The sequence below is a fragment of the Camelus ferus genome, chromosome 13 (genome assembly GCF_009834535.1).
Source record: "Camelus ferus isolate YT-003-E chromosome 13, BCGSAC_Cfer_1.0, whole genome shotgun sequence".
NCBI classification, from domain to species: Eukaryota; Metazoa; Chordata; class Mammalia; order Artiodactyla; family Camelidae; genus Camelus; species Camelus ferus.
Window position 1 is genome coordinate 22,578,128 of NC_045708.1, and position 27,126 is coordinate 22,605,253.

The window sequence follows — 27,126 nt, forward strand, 5'->3', positions numbered from 1 at the left end:
ACGGGAGGGTTAGGACGCGAGCAAAATGGCGCAGACTCAGGGCACCAGGAGGAAAGTCTGTTACTACTACGATGGTGAGCACCGTCCTTGCGCCGGAGGCGGGGGCGGGGCCGGGGCCGGGCCGGATCCAGGAGTGGGAGCCTGGGAGATCCGAGGGGGGAGGCTGAGACGTTGGGGAGAGGCTGAGGGAGGAGGCTGGCAGGAGGACGAGGCTGCGAGAAGGAGGTGGAGGCTGAGAGAAGGAGGTCGAGGCTGAGGGCGGAGGCCGAAAAGAGGTCGGGGCTGGGGGAGGAGGCTAAGAGGAAAGGAGGTGGAGCTTGAGGGAGGAGGCTGGGGGGAAGGAGGTCGAGGCTGAGAGAGGAGGCTAAGGGGAAGGAGGTCGGATCTGAGGAAGGAGGCCGAGGCCGAGGCCGAGAGGGTGGCCCGGGGAAGCCTGAGGTCACCTTGGTGGGGAATTCTGGAGAAGTCGGCTGTGGAGTTTGAGGGGGCCTCCTAGAGGGGAGGCTGAGTCCAAGAGGGGAGGCAGAACTTGATCGAGAAGGTTGCAGGATGACATGTTCCTGCTGAGAATCTGAAGATCTCTCACTGTTCCTTTCCTTCCTCATCTGTTCCGATGAGAGGCCTGCAAGGTTCACCACCTAGTGGTCACCAGCTCCCCTCCCCCTGTCTCCCAGCGGTGCCTGCAGTTGCTGCTGGGAAATGGGACCTCTGGGGTTGAGAAAAGAAGGATACAACCTGTTAAAAGACTTTTTCATTGAACAGAAATCTGTTGAGCAGCTGTTCTAGGTAGTGTTTAGGGGCTGGGGCTGTGTGATGATCAAGGCACTGCCATCTTCCTCTCAGTCTGGAGAGACTGCTCTCCACTATGAGGCTGAGAGGAAGGACAGCTCTCAGAGGGTTCTGGGAGCACAGAGAAGCACCCGCCCAGCCTGAGGTGTCAGGGAAGGAGGTGCCATCTCAGTTAGGACCTGAAGAATGGGAGTTATTAGCCAGGCCTAGGAAGGGCAAAGATAACAGAAAGCTGAAAGGTGAGAGAGGACAGCACCTTTAAAATGTACAGTGTGGTGGAGGCATAGATTTGAGGATACACTGTTAGAAAGTAGGGAGCAGGGGTGAGGGAAAAGTTGCAAGTGATGAGACTGGAGAAGTAAATGCGGACCAGATCATGAAGGGTGGGGCACACTACCCTAAGGAAGTTGGACTTTATTCTGAGAGCCCTGTGAATCATTGAAGTTGTATGCAGGTTAGTGACATCATCAGATTTATACCTTAGAACTATCATCTGGGACAGAGATTAAATTCATCAATGGAAGAGTGAGGAAGAAGACAAGGTTTCTCGTTTGGGCAGTTTGATGCTGAGTGTTTGGAGAAGGCCATGTCAGTTGATAACTTAGGGTTTCATTTTTTAAAGAAATACTTGTTGAGATGTCTGGGGGATATCCGACTAGAGGTGTCCAGTAGGCAATTGGTGATTCAGGTCTGCAATTTAGAAGACAAATGAGAAGACAGACATTTTTAGTAGCTGTCAGCATGCATACATATAGTGGTAATTTTAGTTATGGAAGAGGATGCGATCACCCCCGCATCCTATACAGGAAGTTGTATAGGATGGAAAGAGGTGAGGATCCAGGGTGAAATTCTAAGGAAGTGGATGAGAAAAAATCTAGTGTTCTTTATGCTCAGTACTCCCTTGTCATAGCACTTGTCACTGTGTATTGGAATTGCCCATTTGTTCTTACTTCTTACAGATAATAAGCTCCTTAGGGAAGGGGATCATGTCTTGTCTGCCTTTGTATGCTCGGTCCCCAAGACAGTGCCTAACTCATAATAAGTTGTGAATAAATACTTGCTGATTAACTGGATAAAGATACGGATAGAATGACCAGAGACATAAGTGAACCAGAAAGTGTTGGGTAATAGAAGCCAAAATAGGGAGGTAGTGGCCAAGTCTTGGCAAGAACCGTTTCCTGTACAGGGTTTGGAACTGAAGCTAAATTGCAGTAGCTTGAATGAATGGATGAGTGAAGAGAAGACATCAGGTTGGACTCTTTTTAAAGGAAGCTTGTTGGAGCAGAGGGAGGATTGTTGATAAAGAGGAGATGTAGTGGCTGAGAGCTGACTATTTGCAAATTCTTATGGAAAATAGCCAGAGAGAGAGGGTGAAGACATTGGAGAGAAGGGCTAGTAATTATGAGGGTTCCTGAGGAGACCAGGTGAGATGGAAACTAGAGCATAGGGAGGTACACTAGCCTTCCAACAGGAAGTTCCATCGGAACGAGAGGGTAAGTGGCAAGAACAAGTTCCAAGGTAGATAAGTTTGAAGGGGAGAAGATGGGGAGAAAGTGGAGGGGGTTTTCAAGATGAGGTAAGAGAATATTCCTTTTCCTGTGAGTAGGGGGAGGGCAGTTAGTAATGTAGGAGTCTTGAAGAGAGACAGCTATTAAATAGCTATTATGAAAGAAGGAGCCAGAAAATAAATTGGGAAGAGTTGCTGGGCAGTGGTAAGGGCCCATTTGAGGCTGAAGTCTGTGACTTTGTAGCCGTATTAGTTTGCACAGTTTTGTGATCTCCACACTCAGTTCAAAAAGAGAAAAAGTAGAAAGACTTCAGTCTTTAGACAAGGGACATTTCTTACTTTTTGAGAAACTACTTGTGAATTTTGCAGTGAGGTCACTAGTTTGGGACTTAGATTTGGCTCTGCCACTCAGAAGCTTTGAAGTATTGGGCAAGTCACGTTACCTTTCCAAGGTTCAGGCCACTCTCCTATGAAACTGAAAAACTATCAGAATAGTGAGATAAGCTCTTTAAAAGTTTAAAAGTAGTACAGTGGTCCCTCAGTATCCACGGGGCAGGGTTAGAGGAGAGCTGCAGGGGTGTGTGGGGTGGAATTGGTTCTAGGACCCCTGCAAAAGATGTTCAAGTTCCTTATATAAAATGGCATAGTACAGGAACCCCCCCACCCCTTTCTTAGGAACCTGTTCTTATCCAGGCTTCTGCATAGTGGATAGGGAGGGCCAAATGTATCTAAAAGGATTATTTCTTTTAAAATCTCTCAGCAACCTGATTAAAAACTGTTAAGGAAAGGATGGTGTCTATAGGCCGAAACCTCAGGTGCCCCCTTAGCCTTCTAGATAAGTTATCTCAGTTTCCCGGGTCTCAACCTTGGTTGGATTCAGGGTTCATAGGCAAGGGAGTTGCTAGGGATCAAGGCCCATGCCCAGGAATTCAATTATATAACATAGTAATGACCGTGTGACTTCTGACTGCCCAGAAATTCGGTCTGCATCTGAATGTCTCAGCAAATGCCTTGAGAACCTGTTCTCCCATCCCAATGTTGATAAGGTTGTCTGAAGAGCCCTGGGAACAAACTTTTCTGCCTACCTTCCCTGCTACTGCATCTTAAAGTCTGTGTCTGTATGGGACAGGGTCCCTATTGAATGCCACTGCATGCAATGCTCTGGCTTGTGACTCTGGCTGAGAGCACAGTTCCTGCCCTCGGAGGCTTCACTAAGATTAAGAGAAGAGGATGAAAGGACATTCGGTAAAAACTAAGGAAATCTGAATAAAGTATGGACTTTTAGTTATTCTACTAATGTAAAATGTTAATAATAGAGGAAACTGGATGTGGAGTATCTAAGAACTCTTTACTTTGCAATTCTTCTGTATATCTAGAATTCTTTCAAAAAATAAGCTTTATTTAAAAAGGGAGAGAAGAGGATGAGACCCTAAATATCCAGCTGTTTAGAAGTTTCGGATTATCCTAGGCCATGTCTATGCCAGAGAGAATTGGAGTGTGGCATGGATGCTATTGGTGGCATTCCCCACAGTGCATTGCTCCCTGGAATGAAGCCTGTTTCTGGAATTACCAAATCACAGTACATAAGAGGTTGGGACCTTTTTTTCACTGGTGCTGAAAGATCTGCCTCATCCTGATGGACTTCCAAGGAGAGATCTTTGGGTGTGTAGTTCATGTGATTTTGAAATACTGTTCTGGGAACTTTCTACCAAGTAGACTCATAGAGCCCTCCAGATTAAGTACAAACTGATACAGGTACCTGGGAAATCCCAAGTAGCTTTTAGCATACTGGATTTGGAACTAGAAGGGTTGACTCCCAGATCACTCATTAGCTGTGTGATCTTGAGCAGGCACTTAACTTCTCTGAGTCTCAGTTCAATTCCTTGAATCTTTATTGAGCCTCTGTGATGTACAGGGCGTATTCGTCGTTGCCTTTGAGGAGCACTAGACTTATAAAATATATATGTAAATAATTCAGATACAAAACAAGATTAAATGCTATATACAAAACTGCATGCAGAGGACGAGACCATTTGTTCTGATCATAAATATGTTTGGAGCTTGAGCTTGGTTTTGTAGTATGAAGATCATCAGAGAAGAAAGGACATTCCAGGTCAAAGGCACAGGATACTTTGGTGTGGAGGTGAATGCCATGTTCAGGAAGCTAATAATAATCTAGTGTGTTTACAGCAGAGATTGGCAAACTTTCTGTAAAGGGGCAGATAGTAAATATTTCAGGCTTTGTGTGCCATATGGGTGGGTCTCTGGTAACTGTTTAATTACCCAACTCTGCCATTATGATCTGAAAGCAGCCATAGACAATATGTAAACTAATGGGCATGGTTGTGTTCCAGTAACATCATGTATCCAGAAAACAGGCAGCTAGTTGTATTTGGCCCGAGGGCCATAGTTTGCCTACTCAGGTCTAGAGCAGTGTGTGTGTGGTAGGGTAGGGTGGTGGTAGGAAGCTGGAAAAGTAGATTAAGAAAGTCCTTGAATGCCAGGTTACTGAAGTTGTTCTTTATTTTTTATCCTGTAGGTATGGGGGACCATAAAGGATTTCTGAGCAGGGGAGTGATGCTATCAAAGCTGTGTGTTAGGAAAATAACTTGTGATAGTGTGGCAGATAGTTTGAATTGAAGGCAGAGGGACCAATTAGAAGGCTCTTACTATAGATGAAGCAAGAGATGATGAGTTTAGTTTTTTTATCTATAAAATGAGAATACTCCCGGTCCTAACTATCTTACGGGGTATTGTGAGAATCCAGTAAGAAAACGAATGTGAATGTGTTTTGACACCATAAAGTGTCACAATGTGCAAGAGGTGAACTGTGTTAGCTTAGGCCAAGCAAAGCCTTTCTCTGGAGCAAGAGATGTGTCAGTCCCACTAAGAGGATGGCTACTACATAATGGGAGAAGGATGGGATGGATGCCAGAGAGGCAACCAATAGTTTTAGCTACAGTTTGTCTATTTGGAACCCATAGAAAAAGAATTCTGTACAATCAAGTTTCCAGACAGCTAAGGGTTCACTTCACTCCTTACGTGTTTATATATATATATAAAACCAGTTTGGATAACAGTTCAAAAGTGTACTTTTTATATCTTCTACTTTTAACAGAAGTATATCAAACATAAATTAATCATTTAATGATGATTTGAGATTATCCTGCTATAAATTTATTATTGTATCAATTACAATACAGAGACTGAACCTAGGAGTTAATGAACTGTGTATTGCATGCTTATGGCCCATTAAATGGTCCAGAACACTCTACACTTCAACAAATTGTCGGGGGGAGGCTATAGCTCAAGCGTTAGAGTGCATGCTGAGTGCATGTCTAGAATGCACAAGGCCCTGGGTTCAGTACCCAGTACCTCCCCCAAAAACAAACAAATAAATCCAATTATCTCCCCCCACCAAAAGAAAAAATTGTATCTACTTTTTATGACTTTTCTTTCTCTTTTATTTAAACTGCTACTTCTAATCTACAGTGGAATTGGGAACCACATAATGAAGCTTTTTAAATTGTGTATAAATTAAAAGTAAAAAGAAATTGCCTAGGTGGAAAAACACAAAGAGGTGAACTGCGACTCACAATAATTTCTCAGTATTGATGGTTACTTTTCTGTTGTGGGAGTGAATTCACTGGAGATATGGTGAGGTGAGTCACCTCACTGGCTGCTGTTCCCCAGTAGCTTTGGAATGGCCCCCTCACACTAGTGCCTGTGAGTTTCAGGGGAAGAAACTAGGCTAGACTGACATCCTTAAGTGCTGACCTCACTGGAGTCCCCTGCTATTTTTGTTTTCTTTTGGAGTTACCCTTCCTTGAGGTGGGTGAGAATCTTGGAGCCTAGAATGAACCAGAGAGTTTGCCCGGAAGTTTGTTGTAAAAATTGGTGGGTTCTCCTGGGAGTGTGTGTCTAACTATGTCACTGAAACCGTCACTCTTTTTTCTTCAGGGGATGTTGGAAATTACTATTATGGACAAGGCCACCCAATGAAGCCTCACCGAATCCGCATGACTCACAATTTGCTGCTTAATTATGGTCTCTACCGAAAAATGGAAATCTATGTGAGTTACTGGGAGCTTCACCCCTCGTCAGCTCTGGTTCCCCATATGTCATTCATTATCTTATTTTTTCAACTACTCATTTATCACATGTGTTGGCTGGCTGTTCTGTGGCAGATACTGTAAATGATAGAGATCCTCTGTGGTTTTTTTTGGAAGGAGAGGGGGGAGGTAATTAGGTTTTATTTATTTGTTAATGGAAGTAATGGGAATTGAACCCAGGACCTCGTGCATGCTTAGCATGCACTCTACCACTGAGCCAGACCCTCCCGCCAGAGATCCTCATTTTTAAGGAGCTTACTCTAGTGCTGGAGACTGACATGTACACAGATAAATTGTACAACAGTGTGTAAGTGCAACAATTAAAAAATATGTAAGATGCAGAGATAATGAGGAGTGAAGGAGGGAGCCTTGGAATGTTTTCTAGAGGTGATATCTGAGCAGTGCTTTAAAGATTGAATAGAATTTAGCCTGGATTTCAGGAGGGGACTGGCAGACCAGGCCAAGAGAAGAATGTATACAAAAAGGCAGAGAGCTAAGAAAAATATGGTGTGTTTGGGGAAAATATAAGTAATTCAGTGTGTAGGTATTGCTGTGTGTAAAGTTCACAGGTGTAAGCAAATCGAGCTGGAGGTGGAAAGGTCAGCAGTGGTTGGATATATTATACTTAGCTACTCTGCTGGGCCAGGGTCAAAAAAAATCCAATACCAAAAAAAAAAAAGTGATAGAGACCTTGTTGAACTAGGTGCCAAGTCTCTAATACTTGAGAATATAGACTGTCTAAGCTCTTGACTCAGCTCTAGCTGATGATTTTAGCCTCACCTACCAGTTTTTAAAGAGGAGCCAGCACTCTAGATTGTTATGTAAAATCTCCCAGGTTTAAAATGTTGGCCCAAGTTTGTTTGTACAAACAAAAATACGTGAGTATATCTGTAGACCATATTTGGTCCGGAGGTTCCCAGTTTGAACCTTGTTTGGAGTCTGTGAAGAACAAATGAAGTATTTTAAATGAGAGAGAGTGGAATAGGCATGCATTTTAGAAGCAGGGAGGTCAGTTAGGAGGCTGTTCCAAGGGTCCAAATGAGAAAATTAAAAGAGGGGCTGGTAGCCTGCGTTGCCTTATGATTAGCGTGTAAGAGTCTGTTGTTAAAGTCTGTACTGACAGCTTAGGTAACCTCACAACAACAGTATCCTTCCTCACAATTCTAGAGACTGAAAGATGAGTTTTCTGTCCCAGATGGTCATGTCATGTCCCGAGCCACTGGAGGCAGCTGGGGAAGCGAGGAAGGGAGGTAGACAGAGGATCAGACGGGTCTTGGGACCAGAGAGCATTTTTAGGTGTGAAGGGCATCTGGGAATGAAAAACATGAAAGTTAGCAGAGGTTCTCAGGGACTCTAGGGAGCCAGCTAGCATTTAGATAAAAGAGATGTCTGAATATGGAATAGTATGCACCAGGGCCTTAAGGAGCTGCCTGTAGCTTGTGCGTCTGCACCAGGCTGATCTGGCCTCGGCTTGCCTCCTTTCCTGCCACTCCCCCTCCAAGGCAGTCAGATCAGATTCTGCCTCTTTCCACCCCATCGTGATTGGGAGGATTATTTACTCTGCCCAGTCATATCTTACTCATTTTCAAAGTTACCTCAAGCACTGTTTCTTTTTTCTTTTATTCAACATATGTTTTTTTGAGTTCTTGTCATACCGCAGGGACTATTTTAACCTCTATGAGTGATATTAATATTTAAAAATGGGTCCTACCTTTAAGTGGGAGGCAAAATGAACTAACATTTATTGTAGATTGTTAGGGACGAAGCCAAGGCTACTTGTTATTTCATGTAATCCTTGTAACAACCCTAATTTGGATTACTTTCCACTGCCCTCACCCTACACTGTATTTTTTTTAATTAAAGAGGCAAAACCGTTCCTTTACAAGCTTCCTAACAGATTTCCCCTTAAATCTCATTGGGTCATTTGCCATTCTTAGACCATTCACCAGCAATTGGCTTAGACTAATCACATTTGACCCTTGGGGCTGGGTACCTTAACATGCACCAAATTGAAATCTGTTAACAAGAAGGGGGAGAATGGCTTTTTGGGAAACAACCAACAGTGGCTGTCATAGGAGATAATAATACTTTATTGGTGGTTACTTCATTTGTGTGGTATTCTTGTTGTAAACTTCTGGAGCAAAACCCCAGTATAATCTTTTTCTGAAATCTCTAGACATTGTTCTCTTTCACGTGATCTTTTTCCTTCTCTGGTTCTACCTCTTTATTAAGTTTAAATCTTTAGTCCTCTTCCCCCAACAGTGTTTCTCTGCATTCATCCCTTTGTCCTCTTTCTTCTCTGGGCTATAATCCTAGCATCCCTTTCGCAAAGCACAAACAACCATTTATTTTAGTGTCTGTCCTGAAAGTGATGGCTTTTGAGAGTCAGTCCTGAAAGAAGCTCCCTAGACTTCTCATAGAAGTTGCTGTATTCTGTTTCTTTACCTGAAGGAGGCACGTTGGAGTCTTTTTTACGTGATGTCATCCTCCTTGCTTCCTCCTCGCTCCTCCTCCAATTCCGTCTCTACACATTTAATTAGTCTCTCCCAGAACCTAATTCCTCACTTTTCATCCAGGCACCTTCCTATTTACATAGTTAAGAATCCTGTTCTCTTCCTTGCCTTGGATGCTAATTTTGTATATTTGCAGGCTTCTTATTCATTGCCTCTGTTCTTTTTTTTTTAATGTCTTTATAAAATATTGAGTAGAATTTTTATAAAATATATGTAGGGTATAAAGAATCACATTATAATTAATACTACCTAGTTTAAGAAAAGGAATATTTTCATGGCTGCTAAAGCCCCTGTATGTCCTTCCCTGATCCTTTCTTCTTCCCCAGAGTTAATCTCTGCGCTGAACTTGGGGGTTTATTATTTCCTTTTCTTTATAAGTTTATCAGTATATATTCTTAAAAAATACATTTTTCAGTTTTACATGTTTGAATGTTATGTAAATAGAGCCATACAGTATTTATTATGTGACTTTCCTGTTTTCCTCAACATGTTCCTGAGAGTCATTCATGTTGATACATGTAGCTGTATTTATTTTCACTGTATTTCATGGAAAGAATATACTACAAGTTGTCTATTTTATTGTTAGTGGGCATTTGATTTGTTTCTAGTTTTGAGCTATTACAAACACTGCTGCTGTGAACATTCTTGAACATGTTCCTTGGTGCACATGTGCTGTAGAGTTTCACTAAGGGATGTACTAGGAGTAGAGTTGCTGGGTCAGGATGTATGCACAGTCACCCTTATTAGGTAATGCCAGAATGGTTTCCAGTTGCCACCAATGTAGAATTGCAGTTGCTCCAAGTCCTTGCCAACACTTGATTTTGTCATGTTTACATTTTTTTGGCCAGTTTAGATATACATGAAATGGTATCTTACTACTTTAATTTGTATTTCCCTGGTTACTAGTGAGGTCGAGGATCTTTTTACAGATTTCCCCATTGAAGTTCCTGTTCAAGCCTTCTATGTATTTTTCTTTTTGATTGTCTGGTTTTTGTTTTCTTTTTGTTTTAATAGGACCTCAGATACACAGAATTGGGTTACTCATTATCTTTGGCTTATAAGCATCAAAAGAAGGTTCATGCTTGGCCTTCTTTTTAAAAATTTTTTTATTTATTCATTCATTTTTTACTTAAATATTTTAATAGTGCAATGAACATCTATATTCCTACATCCCACTGTTCTAAATTTCATGTTTGTCATTCTCTTGCTTATCATATTATTCTCCTATGTTTATCATGTGTGCATGTGCCTAAACAATGTATAGTATTCATTTACTTGTTTTTGACTTTTTGAAAAAGGTCTCATGCTATGTATAGTCTTCTGGGACTTGCTTTTATCTCACTGTTGTATTTGTAAAATCTATCCACCTGAATTCTTTCATTTTTCTCTGCTGAATAATATTTTATCATGTTAGTATACTGCAATTTATCCATTGACCTATGATCTTAATTTGTATCTAAGCTTTAAATATTAGGACTATGAATATTCTTGTACATGTCTCTTAGTGCATACATGTAAAATTTTCTTGGGGCTATTTCTCTAGGAGTGGAATTGCTGGACAATCGGGTATGTGAATATTAAATGCCAAGTGTTTTTCAGTGTGGTTGAATAAACTGGCAATGTGTAAGAGATACCCTGATTCACATCCTCTCCTACATTTGGAATTAGACTTTAAATTTTGCCAATCAAATGGATGAAAAAAACGATATGTAGTTGTGGTCTTGATTTGCATTTTGCTAGTGACCAGTGAAACTGAGTATCTCTTTATATGTTTATTAACCATTTGTATGTCCTCTACTGTGAAATGTCTTCATTTCTTTTGCCCATTTTCCTCTTGGGTTGTTTGCCTTTCTTTTTCTTACCAATTCGTAACAGTACTTTATATATTTTGGTATATATACTTCATTGTTAGTATATTGCTATAAATATTTTCTACTCTGGTTTTGTTTTTCAATCTAATGTGTCTTTAATGAACAGAGATAATTTTAATATAGCCATATTTATTGTTTCTTTTATAAGTGCTTTTTATGTCTTAAGAAATCCTTCCCAACCCATAAAGTATTCTTCTATGTTAATCTTTTAAAATCTTTGTAGGTTTGCTTTTCACACACAGGTATTTACTATATCTAGAATTGATTTTTTTAATAAGGTTTGAAGTAGGGAATCCACTGAAATTTTTTCCCCCATATAGTCCTACCTAATTTATTGAAAAGTCTATTGTTTCCCTCCTAATCTAAGTGCCACCACTTTTATATATGAAATGTCCATATTTATTAATTAATTGCACAAATACTTATTAAGCACCTACTTTATGCCGGGAACTATGTGTGAGTCTGGTTCTCGGCTCTATGTTCTGTTGACTTGGTCTGTTTATTGCCCCATATGCCAGTACCACAGTGGGTTAATTATAATAGCTTTTTATTAAGTCTTCATATCTAGTAGCACAAGTCCTCCCACCTTGTTATTCTTAAAAAAAAAAAAGAAAAAGTGACTTGCTATTTGCTCTTTGTACTTCTGTATAAATTTTAGAGTTAACTCATCAAGTGCTACAAATAAATCTACTGGGATATTGGTTGAAATTTCATTGAGTCTATTCATTAGCTTAGGGAGAATTCATATTTTGAGAATATTAACTCTTTGAATCCATGAACATGGTATATCGCCATTTATTTAGGTCTTTTTAAATGTCTCATATAAAGGTTTCCTTTAGCTTCTTTACTGTGAAATATAACACATGTACAGAAAAGTGCATAAAACAAATGTGCAATTTAACACATTGATATAAAATTGATATAAAGTAAACGTACGTGTAAACACCAACTATTTCAAGAAATAGGACATTGCCAGTACCTCAGAAACCTACATGTGTCCCTTCCTAATTCCAGCCTCTTTCCCCAGAGGTAACTAGAATCCTAACTTTTCTGTTAATTGCCTCCTTGCTCTTCATCATAATTTAAATACCTAATTATCCACACCTAAATAATTTAATTTTGCTGAACTTGATATAAGTGAAATTATACAGTATACATTTTGTGTGTGTAGCTGTAGCTTGTTTATATTAATTGCTGTATAGTATTTAATTGCAGATTATTCCACAACTTATCCATGCTATTGTAGATGGGCAGTTGAGATTTGGGCTATTAATATAAAGTTTTATAATTTTCTCTATAAAGGTGATGTACATCTTTTATTAGATTTTTTTTCCAAGTACTTCATTTTTTTAATGCTACCATAAATTACATCTCATTTATTTTAAAATTATTTGCTAGTGTATGGAATTGCAATGCAGTTCTTTTTTATTTAAACATATATCTAAGGCCCCTGCAGATCTGATTCTGCTATTGGTTGTTTCTGTGGGCTCTCATTCCTAGCGCTTTTGTTTCCTCGTGTGCTTTTTTTGATTGTGAGGTCATGTTTCTTGGAACTTTGTGGCCTGGGATGAAGATGGGTTCTTAGGGTGAGATTTGCTTTTACTTTGTAAAAGAGGCGGTTTTTGAGATGGGTTTTGTCTTTCAGACTCTTGGGATAGGGATGAATGTCAAATGGTAGGAAGGCGTGATCACAGACACTGAGGTGGGAAGCTCTCTAGGTCTTGTTGAGGAAGGGTTGTTTGTCTAGAGTATAATATTTACAAAAGCGGGTAGGGAGGAGTTAGATTGGAAATGGAACCTTGCAAAGTTTCTTGATTACCATGTTAGAATTTAGAATCTTTTCTTGTGCTATTGAATGTTTTAGAGGACATTGACTTTTTAAAGATTTTTGTGACACCATTATGGAAGATAGTTTGGAAGAGGATAAGGCTGGATATAAATGGAACCAATTAGGAGGCCAAAAAATAATCCAAATGAGAGTTAATTTATTAGGACAACAGATATTTATTGAGCATCTGCTAAGTGCCAGGAGTCTGTGCTATTTTCTTAGAATGAAGACAGGCCTCCTCCTGGCCTCAGAGTAGATCTGGCAGTCGGGCCCAGATTCCTTCATGGCAGCAGTCAGCTAGAGCTGTGTAAAGGCTTGCCCTGTGCTCACTAGTATTTTATTTGTTTTAAGCACCAAGTTAGCTAAACTTCCTGACTCTTATAAGTGCTTTAAATTTGGGCTACAGCATAAAATATTTAGAGGGATTCTAGAGAAGTGAGCAGGGACTCTACTATTTTGATTTTTCAAGCCAGGTTAAAGAGTTTAAGCTTGATCTTGTGAGTAATGAAGCTGCTGACAGGTTTTTAGAGGGGAGTGACATGATTCAGTTTGAATTTTAGACAGATTACTCTGGCTGTAGGATTGAGAACAGATTCACAGTTGTTACGGTTGAGAGTGGAATACCAGTTAGGAGATTGTTGCCATGATCCAAGCCAGAATGTGGTGGCCTGGGGATGGAAGTAGACAGATTTGATGTCTGTCTTGAGCAACTGAATGGGTGGTGGTGAGAATAGGAAACCTGGGAAAGAAGCACAGAGGAGAAATAAGGTGGTGGATGCAATTGAGATGACAGAGATACAATGAAAGGGATTGGCAGTGGAGTGAAATGGAAGTCAGGAGAGGACAGAGTTAAAGATGACACTTCGGTTTTCAGCAGGAGTGGATGTTGGTATCACTAACAAAAATAGCCTAAGAGAAGTTCTGGAAGTTAAGTTAAATTTGAATGCCTCTAGGCTCTCAACAAGTCATGTCCAGTTGAATTTGAAGTGCCTCTAGGGTTCGTGAGTGGGGCTGGTTGGAAAGTTGTTTGAACTGTGAATCTGGAGCTCAGAACAGAGATAAAGATGGAGTGAGAATCTGGGCAGTCACCTATGTAGACGGGATAGTCAAAGCAGAGGCTTTGATGACATTGCCAAGAGGATAAGGGCTTAGTATAGTAAAAACAACTTAGTATTTGGAGCCAGATCTTGCTTCTTTCACTATGGGTGTTTTTAATAAAGCAGTATCTGTCTTTCAGTCTTAATATTCCTCATTATATTAAGTGAGGATTAAAAGAGAGTTAAATAGTACCTGGAGCCAGACCTCTGGGTTCCTAGTCCAGCTTACTAGCTGTGTAACCTTGAGTAAATTACATTTAACCCCTCTCTACTGTAGTTTCCTTATTGTAAAGTAAAGATAATCATAGTATGAGCTTTAAAAGATTGTTGTGAGGATCATATGAGATAGCATATAAAGTGCCTGAAACAGTGGCTGGCACAGAGTAAACACAATTAATGTTAGTGTATTAAAAATGCTTTATAAACTACAGAAGTACTGGTAATTAGAAAAGAAGAGGGTTATCTTTGAAGGAGACCCACCTTTAAGGGATGAGAGGAAGAGAAGAGAGTTTTTTAAAAAGGTGAGGGTAAATCAGAATGTTGTGATAATCAGGAAGTTACTATGTCAAGGAAGTTTTAATGGGGAGGATGTGAGCAGAATTGTTGGTGTGATGATGATTTATATAGGGTTTCTCATCTGTTTCAGTTATTACTAATCACTCCTTTTTGAACTCTAAGAGCCATTTGGCCCATAATTATATACTATATTTAATACTAAAAAGAAGTAATAATTTGTAAAGTGCTTTACAGCTTACAAAGAGATATATAACAGTCTCACCCAATTCTCACAACTTCCCTGTGTGGTAGATGTCATTATCCCTGTTTAGTCAATGAAACTGAGGCTCAAGAGATAGACTTGCCACCACCACAATTAAAAACTTAAAAACAATTTTTTAAAATGAAAAACAACAAAAAAAGCAGATTTGCCTAAGCAATGAGCTTGAATTGCAGTCTAGATCTTGAGATACTGAATATCTCTTGATAATCTTATTTGCTTACCTAGGTTGTGAGTTTCTTGAGACCTGAATCTGATCAGTAATTTTTTTTATTCCGTATAGCTCAGTGCTCAGTGCTGAGTGAAGACTGGCAGTGGTCAAGAATAACATGCTCTTTCTCCCCTCTGCCCTCTAGCGCCCCCACAAAGCCAATGCTGAGGAGATGACCAAGTACCACAGTGATGACTACATTAAATTCTTGCGCTCCATCCGCCCAGATAACATGTCTGAATACAGCAAGCAGATGCAGAGATGTAAGTCCATTCTGTTTCCTCCCTACTCTCAAGCCCCCAGTTGGATCGCCCTTCAGTTAGAGAGGCTCACCCTGCCTTCCCTTGTGTCCCCTATTCAGCTGACACCTGATTTTCCCTGCTTTGTAATAAGGGTGCCAAAGTGCTTCTTTTTTCTCAAGTTTGGTTTTCCTTATTTCCTGATTGTAAGGAATAGAGATTGAACTTTGTCCGGTTTGGTTCACAACACTATACCCCCCAAACTGTAATTGTTGTAATGGAGAAAGCACTGACGTGGAGGGGGAGACAGGAGATACAGGTCCCAGCTCTGACTCTTTAACTGACTGGGCAAGTCACTTCCCCTAAGATTTTTCTTTTGTAAAATGAACTGGATGTCATTCCATGCAACTGTAACTACTCTTACTTTGTGCATATTAATTGAGAATTTAGCACCACTTTAGAATAGACTCTCTATGATGTAACCTTCGAGTTGAGGTGATTCTACCCATGTTCCCTGGGACTTGAAACTCAGAACAGGTCCCATCTCAGAAGCCACACCCTGTTTATAGGAATTATCAGGATTATTTTAGCTGTGAGGGAAAAATATGTTGAAATTTAGGAAGAAACTGTCATATCTGATTTCTCCCTTGTGTTATTTTATAAAATATTTCTTAGCACCTAAGATCTCATAATCAAACAATGTAACAGTGTTGTCCAGAAGTTTTGATTAGTTTATTTTATAGCTTATTTTGAGCTATCAGGAAATCTGTGGCACGTTTTTGTTGCTACTGGCCACAAGGTAGTCTGATTTCCAAGGTTATTTGTTACAATAATTGTGCAGTGGTAATGATTACAGAACCGCAGAGACCTTTTCTGAAGCATTAAGCTTTTTTGCCACCCACAACTCCAGGAGCTGCTGCCCCATCTAAGTGAAGTATTTACTGTCTGAATTGGCAGGGTCCTGTTTCCTTCCAAGGTGAGGCAGTTTCATTCCTTTGCACTAGATGGCTTTAGGGGTTTCCATAACTTATTTAGGCCAGCAATCAGGCTCCACTATCAGCAGAGAGGGCTCTCATTAGAGAAGCAACTTGGTATTGAAGCAAGAGAATGAACTTTGATATCTTGATTTGAATCCTTTAGCTCTGCCACTTAGCTGTGTGTTCTTAAGTAATCCCCTAGCCTCTCAGAGCCTTGTTTTCCCTTTAAAAAGGAGACAAGGTGGGGGAGTATAGCTGAAATAGTAGAGCGCATACTTAGCATGCATGAGGTCCTGGGTTCAATCCCCAGAACCTCCATTAAAAAAAAAACACAAATAATAAATAAGTAGACCTAATGACCACCCCCCCAAAAAAAAATTAAAAAAAAAGGAAGGCAATAGTGCCTATTTCATAATGGAAGTTGGGGGATAAGTAAGATAATGTATTTAAAGTACCGACTATCAGTAAGTGGTAGCTTTTGCTCTCCTTAGCTATTTTCAAATCTGTCAAGGCAGACAACATATTAGGCCCTTGGGAGGGCACAGGTTTGGCTCTGGCTCCCAGTCTGCTCCAGTTTTCTTGAAATCGGCTTTCTCAAGTTGTGCATGAAAAAATTAGGTCTGAGATTTTCTCTCATTGAAGGTGGGGGTAGGAAGAACGAGGCTTTCTAAGGACTTCAAGGCACCTTACTGACTTGATTCAGGAAGTTCTAGAGGGGAGGGTATAGCTCAAGAGGTAGAGCATATGCTTAGCTTAGCATGCAGGAGATCCTGGGTTCAATCCCCAGTACCTCCTCTAAAAGTAAATAAACCTAATTCCTTCCCCCCCAAAAAATAATAAATTAAAAAAAAAAGAGAAGGTTCTAGAGAGGTGTCACTTAGGGCAGTGCTTTATAATCAGGGTTGTCTACAGAAATAATAACAGCGATATAAAAGCTGAACTCTTTTTCAGTATTTACCAACACCTGACCTAGGAAGTTATACCTGTAATAAGAGCAAATAAATAAGGTTTCCTTGCTCCTGGCTAGCATATAATTTAAATGCTTTGTGGTCACTTTGAGAATCTTAATGAGAAGTTCTGACCTAGTATTTAAGAATTGAAAATGGGAACATGAATAAATGCCGTTTTTTTGACAGATAGTCTATCAGAACATGAGGCCCATGATAGAAACATGATAAAAGGGACTTACGGTGGTAAATTTAGGGGCCATTCTTGTCCATTTTATAGATATATAAACTGAGACCCAGGGAGGTGAATGGACTTTCCCAGGGTCATACAAGATAGTGGTAGAATGGAGAATGGAAATCTAGTCTCTTAATTCTGGAGTATTTTAAAATATGCTGCATATAAAATATTTCAGACATAGCAAAAAAAGTGTAAAAATAATATAATGAACATCCATGTCCCCACAATCACCCTAAGAAATAAAACATTACCAGTACAGTTGAAGCCCCCCGGGTGCATCTCCTAGATCACATGCCCTTTCTCTTCTACTCCCACCTCCACCAAATTACGAGCCCCCCCCCCAAGGCTTAAGCACCATCCTGAAGTCAGTGTTTAATCCCATGCATCTCTTTCTGCAATAGACTTTATACTGCCTTCTCCACCTATGTCTGCTTCGCCATCTCTCACCCAGTATTGCTCCCGTTCAGTCTAAAGCCAGCCTAAGAATGAGAAAAGTATTTATAGTGGGAAGAGGGAAAACTCATATTAAAGTCCTCCCTTGCTTCACAGATTAGCCCACGTGAAGGTCTGCTCTCCCATTTTACCCTTCTTCCATCTGTAATCACGCAGCTCCATTTGGCTGGGAATAATGGGCTGGCCATTTGAGCTACATGTTGGTTTAAGGCCTGAAGGAAAATACTTTTTTCCCTGTTTCTAAAATACCGGTTTAGTCTCATGGGGGCCCCACATCCCAAACAGGAGTATAAGCAAAGCTTTGGAAACCCAGGCAGGCCAAACTCACCGAAGGAGGAAGTAGCCAGAGGGGGAAATTGATTGCCAGTGGATAAATAAATAACTTAGCCTTAGGGAGCAAAGTTCTTATTGACACAGCCTCCCAGTGTTTACCTGTTAAGTGGGGGAGAGAGCTGCCCACTGCTCACCCCTTCGTGCACGCCACACTTCCTCAGAGCACTTTTCTTGGCAGGGCACCAGACCAGGGCATCCTCCAAGTTTAGGACAGTGCCAGTGCCAGAGTTGGTAACTCTTGCGGTTATTGCCAATCTTGAGCTTCAGCTGTGTCTCAAGAGGCTACTACAGTCCAAGCTGGGCTGTCCTGCCTGCCTCATCCTAGAGCTCCTCCTCCATGTTCTGCTTTGGGAACCCCTGTGGATAATAGTGGGTGCAGTGGGAAGGCTGGGGCAAGAGAACAAGGATCTAGCCCCACCCCTGCCTCTAACTTCTGTGTATCATTGATGTCTCAGCAGTTTTCCTTTTCTGTGAGAGGAGACTTGGAGCCATAAGGTTCCTCTCTAGCTCTGAGTCTACAACCTTCAGGTGTGCTTCCCATCCTGTCTTTTTCATTTCATTTGCATTTTTGTTTGCATGTGTTTCCTCATTACGTGTTAGTTTGTACTTTTACCCCTTTAGGCCTGAAATAACCTTACTCCAGTTGTCACTTGGTGTAGTAGAAAAAGCACTGGACTGTGGGAGTCAAGACACCTGGACTCTGGTTCTGCCACTGCCTGGTTCTATAACCTTGGGCAAGTCGCTTAACTTCTCCACATCTGTTTGTTCCTCTGCACAGTGGGGCTGATATTTGTCTTGTCCAGCTTTTATGGGTTGTTAGGAGAATCATGTGAGATTGTCTATATGAAATTACGGGGGAAAAGGCCAGCGTATATTTTCATAGGCTTTTAGACAGACCAAACGCTTGAATACCGCCTCTGCCACTTACTGGCAGATCTCCTCTGTGAGCTTGTTTCCCCATTTGTAAAACATGACCACATCCTACTTCAGAAGTTGTGTGAGGATAAGTGTCATCAGGTATTTAAAGCATTTAGCACAGTGTCTGGCACACTGTTACGCATTTAGTTGGTGATAGCATGGATTTCTGTTCCTTGCTGGTCAGCTGCAGTGAGGTCCAGGAACGAACCCACAGTGGAGTAAGAGGCTAAATTTTTCTCCCTCAGGAATGAGCCAACATTTTCCAAGTACTTACTTGCTAAATGCTTCCCCATGTAGGATTTCTGTCAATCTTCTCAACAGTTGGGTGAGGTGGGTGTCATTATTGCTTGTTATAGATACCGAGCCAAGGCTCAGGAAAGTTACGTGACGCGCTCACACGGCCATTACATAGAAGAGCCTAGACGAGAAGCCAGGTCTTCTGAATCCAGATTCTGTGTTTTTTCCATCAGCTCATAAATATGTAAATAAAACCTAAAGGAAATTGTGGAAACTAACCTTCTGCTTATGTTTTTCAAGTCAACGTTGGTGAGGACTGTCCAGTATTTGATGGCCTGTTTGAGTTCTGTCAGCTGTCTACTGGTGGCTCTGTGGGTAAGGAATATACATCCCTTCTCAAGGGCTGCGCTGGGTTGTGCTGGGAGGTCTGTCTGTTAGGCCGCTATCCCAGTGGGGCTGAGCTGTGACCGTGTGAAATGGTCCTGTGGGTTTTCACCTTAGGTTTTTAAAATGTCCTTCTGGCCCAGTCCCGGCCCAGGTTCAATCTGACATGGTACAGACAGGTGTCCTTGACTGTCCTCTCCTACCAAGACATCCTGTGTACAGCAATTCCCTGCGGACCTCATGGGGTTACTGAGATGCTATACTTACAAGCAATTTTTGAACTGCAAAGTGCTATAAAAATGGGAAGTGTCATCATCTGTGTCTTACAAAAGAGCATGGTAATTACCTTTAGAGGCCAGAAATACTCTCCACATATCTCTCGCTTCCATTAGTAATTTCTAGATTACCTCCAGGATTACTCTACTCCTTCTTAACAAATATTTATTTTTCTATGATCATTGTTTTCTTTCCTCCCTACTTCCTACTGCCTCACAATGTAATCTCAGAAAACAAAGAAGTGCATAGGAAGAAAAATGCCTACAATCACACTGTCCACAGATAACCATCATTACCATTTTGATATTTGTACATCCATTCTTTTTTCTGTGTGCATGTATCTGGGCATAACATATATACATCTATATTTTACAAAAATGTGTGATTTATATAGATGTAGTTTTGCACCTACATTTTTTGCTTAGTACCTCTTTAAAATTTCTCTAACTGTAATAATCTATAGCATGATTTCCTGTGGCTCCATAATTATTCCATGTTACAGACCAACTTCAGTTGATATAATTGATTCCCTCAGGTTGCTCTCTTTTTGTTGCTGTTTTAAGTTAGGCTGCCACGAATGCACTTGTACATATGAGTGTGCATTTCTCTCACTTCTTGTACCTATTTGTACTTTAAGCCTCTACTACCTTTGGTATCTTCAAAATTTTTTTGACCATGAACGACAGTAAGAAATACATTTACACTTGCAATCTGGGTTGTGCATGCACATGTGTGCACACACTGTGCGCCACCGCCCCCGAAGCCAGTTTCACAAAAGAGCTAAAAAAGGTAACAAAAGGTTACCATTACTGTTAATTCTGTTATTTCCATTGTAGTCTATCTCATTAAAAAAAAAAATATATATATATATATACTAATCATGACCCACTAAATGAATTTAAGGCCTACTAATGAGTTACCACCCTCAGCTTGGAAAACAGGTTTTTTTAGAGTAGCCAATATCATGTTTATTCCTGGTTGGAATAGGGTGTGGGGAGAGGACTGGCTTGTGAACTGTGGAATACAGCTGTTGAATAGGTAGGTCCCACCTCTCAACTGGGTTCCCTTGGCTTCTTGGGGGAAGGGGGAGTGTGGCTTGGTCACAGGCTTGTGTTCTTTCTTCCCATGCCCAGCAAGTGCCGTGAAGCTTAATAAGCAGCAGACGGACATCGCTGTGAATTGGGCTGGGGGCCTGCACCATGCAAAGAAGTCCGAAGCATCTGGTTTCTGTTACGTCAATGATATCGTCTTGGCCATCCTGGAACTGCTAAAGTATGCCTGCCTGGCCTTGTCTCTTGGAGGAGCACCTTAGGCCAGGTTCCCACTTCCCTCTCCCTTGGGCTTGCCTCCCTAGTTTGCTTTTCCTAGCATTGTGCTGGCTAGGATGTGTTCGGTGAGTGTCTCTGGCCATCCTCTCCTTGACGGGGTCTTGATTTGATCTGAGCCCACGGCAAGATCAGGGGCAGGCGCTGCTCAGATCCTGCCTCCAGAGTGTCCCTGTGTGGCTGGAGTTGACCCTGGCTGTAGAGTAGGAAGATCGGACTTGGTCGGCTTGGTCAGGCCTCTGGAGACACCCTGCCGCTCTTCCACCTTCCTTCAGCCAGTTTCCACGTCTCTGGTGCTTAGAGATACCTGAGGGAGGCAGCCAGCCCGGTAAGCTGGGACCTGGCGCCCTTGGCGCGTCCCACTCCCAAAGAGCCCCCAGACCCCCCTGACCCCCTTCTGATCCTAGGTATCATCAGAGGGTGCTGTATATTGACATTGATATTCACCACGGCGATGGCGTGGAAGAGGCCTTCTATACCACAGACCGAGTCATGACTGTGTCCTTTCATAAATATGGAGAGTACTTCCCAGGAACTGGGGACCTACGGGTGAGAATTCCCTTCAGGGGCCAACCAGCTCACCCTCAGCTGCCAGCTCTAACTCTCCTATCTCATGTCACCAAAAACCACCTTCTGCCTCTACTGCCATTCAGACCACCACACCCTAGCCTGGGACACCTGCCATGGTCTCTTTCCTTTTCTTATTCTGGAGGAAGGGAATGATGGTACATAAAGGGTTGGGAGGGATGGGGGTCTCCTGACTCACTTCACTTCCCTCCTGACCACAGCTGAGTTGCATTACACTATTCAGATGTCCCAGACAGCATGAATTTTAGGCTAGAAACATCAGATTCTCTCCCATGGGCTAGGAATTGAGACCTTTATGGACCATCTCAAGGGTTCTTAACATTTTTAGGTTACCTTCCCCTTTGACCATCTGACTGAAAGCTATGTACTCTCGCCTCAGAAAAGTACATGAAATTTTACATTTAATATCGAATTGTTAATAGACACTTCTTACTGAAGTCCGTCCATGGACCTCAGGATAAGAATCCTTGGAAGCTCATTTATTAAACTGCATGTATTAGCATGAATACAATGAGACCAGCCACTTTGCCATGCCAGTAGCCCCTGGGTGAAAAAGTGGCAATAATTCAGTTGTTTGCTATGGCAAACATTAGAATAAGTGAGCATTTACAGTCTTGAAGAATTCTTCCCTTTCTGCTTTCCTTCCACACCTCGCTAGAGAGGAGAGTGGGGAGTAGAGGAGTGAGCAGTAAAGCTCTCTGGAAGGGAAAGGGTTGTCATGAGGTAGGTGTTATTTCTGTGGCCAAGCCCCCTGCCACAGGCCAAAGCGAGAGGTCTCATGTTGCGGGGTAGGATATTCAGTCTCTGGCCCCATGAGCAGTTCTCAGTCTGGGTGCAGACTCAGTGGTGTGTCCAGAGACGTGAGCCAGACTTGCCAGTGAGGGGAATGGTACTAACCTGCTCTGTCCCTGGCCCACCTCATGGGCCCAGCTTATCTCTCTTAGAACCACTGCCTCTTTCCTTAGCCTTCCAGCCCCCAGCCTTGAACTTCTCCCTAGCTTCATCTTTCAGTTTTACTTTAATGTTCCTCTTGATTAGGATATTGGGGCTGGCAAAGGCAAGTATTATGCTGTTAACTACCCGCTCCGAGATGGGATTGATGACGAGTCCTATGAGGCCATTTTCAAGCCGGTAAGTGGCTTATCTGTCACCTGGGTTATAAACGGGGTTGGTCTAAGGAAGGGGTAGCAAAGCACCCCCAGAACAGCTCAGGGATCTCTCCCCGCTGAGGGGCTGGTTGGAAGATGAGATATGTTTCAACCCTGGATTGCTTGCTGTATGGCCAGTTAGGGGAACAAAATTCATCCAGATATTTATCGATGCCTTCTGTGGGCAGGCCCTCTGTTGGATACAAGAATATCTAAGACAGTCTGTGCCCTTGAAGACCTTAGTCTGTGGTGTGGGAGGCAGGCACATCCCCAGCGGTATGTGGTCAGTGCTGTTTCTGAGGGATGAACAGAGAAGCAAAAGAGAAACTGCTGCCTAGGCTGGGGAAAGGGCAGTCAGAGATGATTTCACAGAGGTGGTGACATTTGAGCTGGACTTTGAAAAATGAGGAGTTACCTATGTGAAGGAGGAGGTGGGGGCTGGAGGGGAGGGGTGGCATTCAGCAGAGGGAACAGCACCAGCAGAAGCACAGAGGTGCCAGTATGTAGTACGTAGGCTAGTATGATGTCGGGGAGGAGTGTTGAAGGATGTGGTAGGAAATGTTTGTGGGGTCAGTATTTCAAAGGGAACCTTGAATGTCATGCTAGGGAGTTATATCTTCACCTGTAAGCAACAAGGAACCAACCATTACTAGAGTAGTAACCTAATAAGGTCAGGTAGTTATTTAGCAAACACCAATGCCTACTACGTGCCTTGTAATAAGGGTGACAGAGAAGCCTGAGTTATGGTCTCTGTCCTCAGTTAGAATCTAGTTGTGAGAATGATGTATACGAAAGTGAAGTTCCTCACAGTATAAGGCTCAAAGTCTGTAGGACCAAATGCATGGGGCAGATGCAGTGAAGGGTCAGAAAGACTTCTTAGAGCAAGTGGTACTGGAGCTTGGAGCAGAGATAGAAGGGAAAGATTCAGGAATCGATGAGGAGGCCATTTTAGGTTCAGCATTACTGAAGCTAGAAGGCTCTTGGCGATCCTTTCAAATTGGAGAACTGAACAAAGTAGGGAAATGAGAACCCCAAGTTGGTACTCCCTTTTCTGTATGTCAGCACCCAGCATGAGGGAGTGTGGAAAGGTAGGAGTGGGTAATAAGGAGCAGAAAAAAGTGCTGCACCCACACTTTTCAACCTGAACCTTGCATAGCTTTTCTTGAGGCTGGTAGTGACCAGGTTGTGTCCTTTCAGGTCATGTCCAAAGTAATGGAGATGTTCCAGCCCAGTGCGGTCGTCTTACAGTGTGGCTCCGACTCCCTGTCTGGGGATCGGTTAGGTTGCTTCAATTTGACCATCAAAGGTGAGACTTGAGTAGTGTAGGGATGGGTGGGCAGGGTCCTGCTGGGTGCTCCTGTAACTCAGCACTCCTTCTCCCACCAAAGGGCACGCCAAGTGTGTGGAATTTGTGAAGAGCTTCAACCTGCCTATGCTGATGCTGGGAGGAGGTGGCTACACCATTCGTAATGTTGCACGGTGCTGGACATACGAAACAGCTGTGGCCCTGGACACAGAGATCCCAAATGGTAATAGCTCCAGGGCCAGGCTGGAGCTCTTGTGTCCTTAAGTTCATGGCCCCTTTCCCATTGGCTATACAACCTCTCCTCTTCTGACTCTGATTCTCCTGTCTGTCCTGTTATGATGTTTCAGTCCATGGCAGTCAGTTTTTCCTGAGTCCTGCAGTTGACCTGTCCCATCTCCCCCTTGCTTCTGGTCTGGACAAAATTGTCAGTGGTTATTTACAGCTCTGGAGTCTGTGCTCTGTAGGGTAACTGTGGTAGTGAGTAAGGGAGTTTTCCCAATGAGCATTGCCTAAATTTTTCTAAATGAGGGGCTTTGGCCTTCTCCTCAGTGACACACACACACACACACACTACTGGTATGGACACTGGAGACTGGCTTTAGAAAAATTAAAATCCTATAGGTACCCAAGTCTCACCCTATCTTGGAGGCATGCTTCTCTGATAGTTGGGATAAACCTACAAATGCTTTTCTCGGGGTCCCCTGGTGGCCAGGTCTCTTGACTCTCTTACCCCCCTGCCCCAATTAGAGCTTCCATACAACGACTACTTCGAATACTTTGGACCAGATTTCAAACTTCACATCAGTCCTTCCAATATGACCAACCAGAATACAAATGAGTATCTGGAAAAGATCAAGTGAGTATACCCCACCCCACCCCCCAATTGAACATTCCAGGCTCTGCTTGATCGCTGACCAGAGCCCAGTCACCCACATGTCTACCATTGGCCACAGACAGCGACTGTTTGAGAACCTGAGAATGCTGCCCCACGCACCTGGGGTCCAAATGCAGGCCATTCCCGAGGATGCCATTCCGGAGGAGAGTGGAGACGAGGATGAAGAAGACCCTGACAAGCGCATCTCGAGTAAGACCCAGCCCCGGGGGCCTGTACCTGTGCACTCTGTAGGCAGTTCTGACTTCCCTGCTCTGTTCCTGGCTATATGCTCCCCAAGCTACCCACCTGTTGAGAAACCCAAGTTCCTGTGCCTATAGGGATAATTTAGGGAGTCCAAGGTTCCCTCCCCCTCCTTGTCTTGGTCCTTCCCTTGGTGTATTTTGGGGGAACATGTAGGAAAGCACTGGGCAGACCCTAAGATAAAGAATCTGCTCTCTAACCCATAATTAACATTACCTCCCAGTCTGCTCCTCGGACAAACGAATTGCCTGTGAGGAGGAGTTCTCTGACTCTGATGAGGAGGGAGAAGGTGGTCGCAAAAACTCTTCCAACTTTAAAAAGGCCAAGAGAGTCAAAACAGAAGATGAGAAAGAGAAAGACCCAGAAGAGAAAAAAGGTGAGTTTGGGTTGGGCCAGGACTTGGGTCTTGAGCCCCAGGCCCTGGAGCAGGAATTTATGTAGGGCACTGGGAGGAGGGAGCTGACGCAGGCCCTGCCAGCTCCTGTGGGGCTCTTCCTTGGCTCCTTCGACCTTTCAGTGGTTCCCAGAAGTGGCAGGGCCCACAAAAGAATGAAACTCAATTCGTCATCTTCACTGGCTGATTGAGCCCTGCCAGGCTGCAGAGCCAGGGACACGCCTGGGCTTCCCGTGGTCAGAGCATGGCTCTCACATACCACCCAAGCCCTTTTCCCAGTGCTTTACCCGTTTCCCAGGGGGCTGCCTCCGCCCACCGAGTTCAGGCTCTAGCAGGCTGAGAAACTGGTCCGACCTGTTTGTTCTCTCCAGGGCTGTCTGGGAGGACCTGTGATGGGCTTTCCTCTTTTCTGTGTCCAGTGAGCTCTAATGTTGGGGAAGGGGTTTTAGGGTAAGTGGAGAGCCCACAGGCCTTTCCAGAGGGGCTGCACTCTTCAAATCCTTGCACTCTTATGTTCTAGAAGTCGCAGAAGAGGAGAAAACCAAGGAGGAGAAGCAAGAAGCCAAAGGGTGAGGAAGGAGTTGTCTGTCATCCCCCTGGCATTGGAGCACCAGCCCCTTTGTCCCACCATGCTGAGAGGGAAGGCGCAGGGACAGCTGGTCCAGTTTACAAAGGCTTCTTTCAGGGACCAGTCTGTCTCTCTCTGCAGTTCCAGGCAGAGCTAGGAAGCCCCAGCCCTCAGCAGTCACCTGGGCAGCCCGGGTCTTGTGAAAGTCTTGTACCCACTTTTGCCTCAAGGCCTCTGGGGTGGGTTGTCTCATGCCAGTCTCTGCTCTCTCTCTCCACAGGGTCAAGGAGGAGGTCAAGCTGGCCTGAACAGACCTCTCTAGTTCTGGCTTCTTGCCAAGTTCCCCACCTTTAGCCCATAACCCCTCAGATTTTATATTTTCTATTTCTCTGTGTATTTATATAAAAATATATTAAATATAAATATCCCCAGGGACTAGACAGGAACCAGGGCCCTGAGCTCAGGGCACACTTGTTAGGTGAGCTTTTCTAGTAGCTGCCTTGCCACCCATCTCTCCCCAATTCTTAATTTTGAACCATAAAGGATGCCAGGTCTCCGTGTAAGGGATACGCTTAAGCAGCCATAGGACAAAATCTTGAAGTACTCAGCTTTGAAAAGGTGCCCTTATTGAGCATTTTAGAAGGGGTGGCTGGGTTTCCAGGGACCCCCTGTTCTTTCCAGGCTCCTTAAGGTAACATCAGCCATTTTTAGATTGGTTCTGTTCTCATACCTTCCTACTGGCCCCCAGTGAGCCAAGAAACTCACACTGCCTACCCTCTGTCCTCCCCCAATTCTGCAGGTGAAGATTGGTAGTCTAGTTTCCTTTTTGAGATACTATTTTCATTTTTGTGAGAATCTTTGTAATAAAATGGTACATTTCTATACTCTCCTGATTTCGTCTCCTAGTAGTATCCCTGGGTTCGACAATACTTCTTTATGCTTCTGGTGTCTGTATCT

At 42.9% G+C, this 27,126-nt stretch overlaps 1 protein-coding gene across 1 annotated transcript; it reads left to right on the forward strand.

Moving 5' to 3' along the window:
• On the forward strand, positions 1 to 27,054 carry HDAC1 (histone deacetylase 1). Its single transcript, XM_032495805.1, has 14 exons — positions 1 to 74; positions 6,257 to 6,369; positions 14,849 to 14,966; positions 19,346 to 19,420; positions 20,839 to 20,977; positions 21,438 to 21,579; positions 22,657 to 22,749; positions 23,964 to 24,072; positions 24,155 to 24,295; positions 24,820 to 24,928; positions 25,026 to 25,156; positions 25,431 to 25,583; positions 26,122 to 26,170; positions 26,450 to 27,054. The coding sequence occupies exons 1-14, from the start codon at positions 26 to 28 to the stop codon at positions 26,475 to 26,477; spliced, it is 1,449 nt and encodes a 482-aa protein (XP_032351696.1). The 5' UTR covers positions 1 to 25; the 3' UTR covers positions 26,478 to 27,054.
• The last annotated feature ends 72 nt before the right edge of the window (positions 27,055 to 27,126 follow it).